This window comes from Musca vetustissima, unplaced genomic scaffold, assembly GCF_032173495.1.
Source record: "Musca vetustissima isolate MV318-11 ecotype Yass unplaced genomic scaffold, APGP_CSIRO_Mvet_v1 utg138831, whole genome shotgun sequence".
Classification (NCBI taxonomy): domain Eukaryota; kingdom Metazoa; phylum Arthropoda; class Insecta; order Diptera; family Muscidae; genus Musca; species Musca vetustissima.
Window position 1 is genome coordinate 52,445 of NW_026888310.1, and position 6,652 is coordinate 59,096.

General features: G+C 36.3%; 1 protein-coding gene across 1 annotated transcript; it reads left to right on the top strand.

The window, feature by feature from the left end:
• Positions 1-2,539: 2,539 nt before the first annotated feature.
• LOC133336150 (dynein axonemal intermediate chain 4) lies at positions 2,540-5,558 on the top strand. Its single transcript, XM_061544445.1, has 4 exons — positions 2,540-2,722; positions 2,793-4,192; positions 5,074-5,289; positions 5,363-5,558. Exons 1-4 carry the CDS (start codon positions 2,540-2,542, stop codon positions 5,556-5,558), a joined length of 1,995 nt encoding a protein of 664 aa, XP_061400429.1.
• Positions 5,559-6,652: the final 1,094 nt, after the last annotated feature.

Genomic DNA, 6,652 nt, shown 5'->3' on the forward strand with positions numbered 1-6,652 from the left:
GCACATAGTCACCTTTACCTAATTACGTATAACTGCCACATCAGAGTACATACAGCCATATAATTGGTATCAATTTGAAGGTCAACAACTCCTCTTGTATATACCACCAACTTTTCGGGTATATGTCCTTTAGGAGCAAGTATATACGTCCCAGAATAAAAATTTTGAAATTTTTCACACAAAAGTCAGGGTCCATTTGACCCGATAAATATTGAACGATCTTTATCAAAACAGGCATGCTTATTCTTTGGCCCGATCCCGGGTGAGGTTCCCTTAAACAAAAATATTTTTTCGAATCTACTAGGGCGTGGATTTTTTTTAGAAAATGTTGGATTTTTTAAAAAATATTTTTCAGAAACAAAAGTCAGGGCCCATTTGACCCGCTAAATATTGACCGATTTTTATCAAAACAGGCATGCTTATTCTTTGGCCCGATCCCGGGTGGGGTTCCCTTAAACAAAAATATTTTTTTGAATCTACTAGGGCGTGGATTTTTTTTTAGAAAATGTTGGATTTTTTAAAAAATATTTTTCAGAAACTTAGTAAGGCGTAGCTTTGTGCAGACCCAATAGTTTGTAACGCCGCCAAATATTGGTCCTAGACCCACCTTTAAGTATACCGATCGTCATATATTGACTAGCTGAGTCGATCTAGACATGTGTGTCCGTCCGTCCGTCTGTCCATTATAATTTGTAAACACGATACAGGCCACAGTTATGGACCAATCTTCACGAAATTTAGCATGTAGGATGGGTTCTAGTCAATGAAGATCGGTTAATATTTAGGGGATGGTAAAGATCGGTTAATAATTAGGGGATGAAATGGACCAAATACTTAATTTTTGTCGGTTTTTCTGGTCGCTCCAGAGGACGCAATTATGGCCCAAACATCTCGAATTTTTACATGAAGAAGGGGATTGGACCAAAGAATAAGCATGCCTGTTTTGATGGACCCTGACTTTTGTGTGAAAAATTACAAAATTTGTATTCTACCGCGTATATATTTACTCCTGAAGGACATAGAGCCGAGAAGTTAATAGTTTATTCAAGAGGAGTGATTGGCCTTTAAATTGATACCAATTATATTTCGTATGTACACGGATGTGGGAGCTATACGTAAATATTTACAGGTGTTGACGTATTCAGATATTATTTAAAAACCATTACCACACTAGAGGGCGGAAATACAGCGCGGATCGCTTTGAAATATTCCATGAGGTTCCAGTTATGGTCAAGAACAAGGCCTATAATTTTCGGTGATGATCAGATAATTATTTTGGGATGAAGTGGACCGAAAACTTATTTTTTGGTGTTTTTTTTCGATTCGATCTATAGGCTACTATTATAAGCCGAACATCACAACACAACCCACGGTGAAGGGAATGTGGACAAGTAATTAGAAGGGCTGTACTGAATATTGGTAATATTCGGAAAATATGTCAGTGTAAGGAAGAGGTGCTGTTGACCTCTAATCGGTAAAGAGGGTGCAACTATCACGAAATATTACCCAGGCTCGGAATAAAAATCCGCTAAAAAATTAAGTTCTGTGGTAGTTGTGTAGGGTATCGTATGGTCGGCCCCGTCCAACTATACTGCTCCGCTCACTGGTTTTTAATTACTTTTTGGATTTTATAAAATTACATTTTTTAATTATTTTTCTGAACCTAACAAATGCGTGGATTTAAACAAAATCTTTTTTCGAACCTTACTAAGGCGTGGATTTTTAAAATATATATATTTATACCCTTCACAACACTGTGGTACAGGGTATTATGTCTTTGTGCATATGTTTGTAACAGGCAAAAGGAAACGAGATAGACACATGGTTCCTCTTGAGAATATGCATAGAATCACTTTCTGAGTCGATTTACGCATGTCCGTCCATGTATTTTTGTGAAGAAAGTACAGGTCGCATTTATGATCCAATTTGGATGAAATTTGACATAGGTCACTTATTTGGCCCAAGGACGAACCCTATTGAAATTGGGAAAAAATCGGTTCAGATTTATATATAGCTCCCATATATTTTCGTCCGATTTAGTGTAAAAGGTGCAATAAAGTCCCTATATATCTCTCGATTTGCACAAAATTTGGCACAGCGTAATGAGTTAGGTCTAGAATGATGTGTGTTAAGTTTCCTGAAAATCGGTGCAGCTTTAGATATAGCTCCCATATATATTTTCGTCCGATTTAATGTATGTAGTGCACCAAAGTCCCTATACATCTTTCGGTTTGCACGAAATTTGGCACAGCGTAATGAATTAGGTCTAGAATGGTGTGTGTTAAGTTTCGATTTAATGTAAGTGGTGTACCAAAGTCCCCATATATCTTTCGATTTGCACGAAATTTGGCACAGCGTAATGAATTAGGTCTAGAATGGTGTGTGTTAAGTTTCGTTATTTTTAAAATTGGAATACAAATTTGATTGTTTGCCCAAACATCGGTTGCTAGGAAACTCTTTGGAAACTATGCTAACCGATTGAAAGACAAACATATTTAACAAACAAAGAAACACAACATTAACGATTGCCGGTTGTAAAATGTCTTTGAATCCGGAAGAATATCTAAAAGAGAAATTTGAAAAATTAAATCTTAAAATTAATCGACATGAAACTTTACAAAGTCAGGAATCGACAAAATCAGAAGATTCGGAAGAAGTGATGATGCCACCACAAAAGGGGCTGGGATCGATTAGGACTACTTTGGACGATATAGAAAATGGGGTAAGTTTGATAGATATCCTTAAGAAAGGTTCATTTAAAATTTACATATTTTATTTTGTTCTATGGACAGATTCGACAAAGTAAACTAATGGTAAATATACCACCCAATGGAAGAGCTCAAACATTGGCCGCACCACGACGCCAGTTGCCGAAACGTATGAACCCGTTCATAAAAATCACTTTAAAGAAAACCTCAGATATTGTGCTCTATGAACAACGTAGCACAACCGTGTTGAGGGATAGTGAAGAGGGTAAACTGGTGGAGGAGGATAATAAACGTTATGAATATTTAACTGAGGGTCAGGGACGTAAACGTATTTGTTATCCTGTCGAGACCCAAACCTCCTTGGTTTTGACAAAAACTCGTAGCGTTAATACCGATTCCATAGCCAAGGGTAATGTAGCCTCATATGTTTCGAATTTCGAAATGTTTGACACCTACAAGGATCTGGAACAGACAACACAAAGCGTTGATGTGGATGGCAGGAAAAAGATGCAGGTGACCACATATAAAGTCGGTGGAGTGGATCAGTTTGTGGAAATCAACAAATCGCCACAATTCAATCTGGCTCTGATGTTGACCATGCGCATCTTGGCGGGTAATAATTTCGAAAAGTCACAAAGACGTTTTCGCAATATGATCATGCCGGATCCATTAGCACTGGAGGTACGCTATAGCTATCGCATGGATCTTTTGTGGACCTTTAGTATACCTCTACAGCCAGGCGATAGTCAAACCATTACTGATTTGAGTTGGTGTCCCAATCATGGTGACATATTGGCTGCCGGCTATGGCATATTTGGAGCAACATCGGCATTGTTGGCTCAACGTGGCTGTGTTTGCATTTGGAATATTAAAAACCCAGTTAATCCTGAGAGGACCTACCACTTCGATGTTCCAGTACTCGCGGTGGAATTTTCCCCCTATGCGCCACAATTAATGGCAATTGGCCTCTATGATGGCTCCCTGTATGTCTATGACATAAGTAATATTGAGCGACCTCAAATCGCCATGTCTCAGCGTTCCACGTCGCCCAGCAGTGAACCTATAGCTTGTATAAAATGGATAGCCCATAGCAAAAGTGAAACGAAGCTCTATGATATTGAACCATTTTTGGCATTGGCCCGGGATGGTTCCATTACCCGTTATACTCTCATTAATAGTCCATATCTATTGGGATTTCAGTTAATGAAACTCAGACGGGTTGATGGTAATGCTGAGGGTATACAATTGGAAAATAAGCCTATGTTGTTGGAGGCAAATCGTCATCCTCAGGGTATGTACATTTGTTTGGATGCCATTCAGAACGATGTATATTATTGCCTGACCGATGAAGGATGTCAGCATAAATGTTCGACAAATTATCCCCAGCAAGAGTTGCATGTCCTGCAGCTGCATGAGGCCGGCATCAATTATATGGAATTCTCACCATGGTCGCCGAAGTTGTATTTGACTTGTGGCAATGATTGGCAAGTAAAAAAAAAAGTATAATAGGCGTGGTTTTTTTAAATGCATTTTTCAAGGCATAGTATAATAGGCGTGGTTTTTTAAATGCATTTTTCAAGGCTTAGTATAATAGGCGTGGATTTTTTAGAATAAGGCGTGGATTTTTTCAAGGCTTAGTATAAAGGCGTGGATTTTTTAAGAATATTTTTTTCAAGGCTTAGTATAAAGGCGTGGATTTTTTAAGGCTTATTTTTTTCAAGGCTTAGTAGGCGTGGATTTTTTAAGAGGCGTTTTTTTTTAAGGCGTGGATTTTTTGCATATTTTTTTCAAGGCTTAGTATAAGAGGCGTTGTTTTTTAAGGCTTGCATTTTTCAAGGCTTAGTATAAGAGGCGTTGTTTTTTAAGGCTTGCATTTTTCAAGGCTTAGTATAAGAGGCGTTGTTTTTTAAGGCTTGCATTTTTCAAGGCTTAGTATAAGGCGAGGATTTTTTAAAGAATATTTTTTTCAAGGCTTAGTAAGGCGTGGATTTTTTAAAGAATATTTTTTTCAAGGCTTAGTAAGGCGTGGATTTTTTAAAGAATATTTTTTTCAAGGCTTAGTAAGGCGTGGATTTTTTAAAGAATATTTTTTTCAAGGCTTAGTAAGGCGTGGATTTTATAAAGAATATTTTTTCAAGGCTTAGTAAGGCGTGGATTTTTTAAAGAATATTTTTTTCAAGGCTTAGTAAGGCGTGGATTTTTTAAAGAATATTTTTTTCAAGGCTTAGTAAGGCGTGGATTTTTTAAAGAATATTTTTTCAAGGCTTAGTAAGGCGTGGATTTTTTAAAGTATATTTGTTTCAAGGCTTAGAAAGGATGTTTTTTCACTTTATATTTTTTATTATTCAATATATGTCCTTTCCAGGTGCATTCGAATCTGGTTAATGGGAATTTTTAAGCCATTGATTACTCTGAAATACCACATGAGTCCAGTTTATTGTGCCAGTTGGAGTACGGTACATTCATCGATTATTGTGGCTCTGCATCGAGACACAGTTGATGTGTGGGACTTGAGGCGTAGTGTTCTCCAACCAGCATCGTCGACAAGGATTGACAGCAAAGCCTATTACACTACCTTAAGGTATGTTTTAGCTTCATTTTAAATTAGGGATATTATTGATGGGAGTAATGCTGTTTTTTATTTCGATTTCTAGGTTATCACAATGCGGCCGTTCCGTGGCTGTTGGCAACGATAAGGGCCGTGTTGAAATATTGGCTTTCGAGGAAATGCCATTCTCACCGCATTTCCAATACGATCATCTGGAGAAGACGGTATTTTCGATTTTAGCAAATCAAACAGATTTGCTACGAGATGTCAAGAGTATTGGATATTTTGGTTATCCGAAATAAAAGTACTGTACAAAACATTAGATACATAACAATGTTGGTGAAATTGGACATTGGGGGTCGGTGTATTTATACCGTAAATATTGAATGTATGTTCGGAAGTATTTATGAAAAATTTATTTAAGCCATATATACCCAGCATCAATTGAAAATATGTATAAGTTTGCCATTAATTCATTCATTTTAAATTTTTGATAATTCATATTGCCATATTTCTCACAAGACAACATCAGCAAATACCCAAAATAATGACTAATGTTGATTTCGTAAATAGTAACTGATGTTGAATTCGGACCTCGCCTTTTGGGGTTTAAATAATAGAATAACGGCAGCATCGTTCAAAAAATTCTAGATTTCATAGGAAAAATGGCACGTTATTTTTATTTGCTATTGTTTACTTCAAATACAATGAAATATTGACGAAAATTCTGTCCATATTCCACCCAACACATTGTTACTCATGTTTCCGATTATGGGAAATACAAATATCGAATTTCATCAAGTGGTTGGACGAGGTAAATGGTCATCAACACGGGTGAAAAAAATCTGCCAGACTACCAAGTGAAGTGAAAACCCACTACTATGACAATGCTTGCGAAGTGTGTCAATAACTTAACGTATTCAGTTTTTTGTTATTCTGAAAGGTTATTAATGACGAATTTTTGTAAAGATTATGATGTCGTTATTGTACTCTTAAAAATCTTTATTTCGGAAATTATTAATCTTATAAAGAATATTTTTCCAAAAACTATTATGGCGTGGATTTTTTAAAGAAAAAAATTTCAATAATTATTAAGGCTTGGATTTAAATTTTTTTTTCAAATATTATAAGGCGTGGTTTTACAGATATCCGATTTGAACCAGACTTTGTACAACCTATCATGGGACGCATTGATCCACTTCTTCTCGTACCTCGCCCGCAAATGGTTAAAATTGTCAATATTAATAAAAAATCAAATATTAGGTGAAAGGTATGTCCGATTTGAACAGAACTTTGCGAAACCTATTACCAAACCTAGATCAAGTCCGAAGATGGACCTAAGGTAAATATTTTATAAGCTTCTCAATTTTATTTGAAACAAATTGATTAACCTATT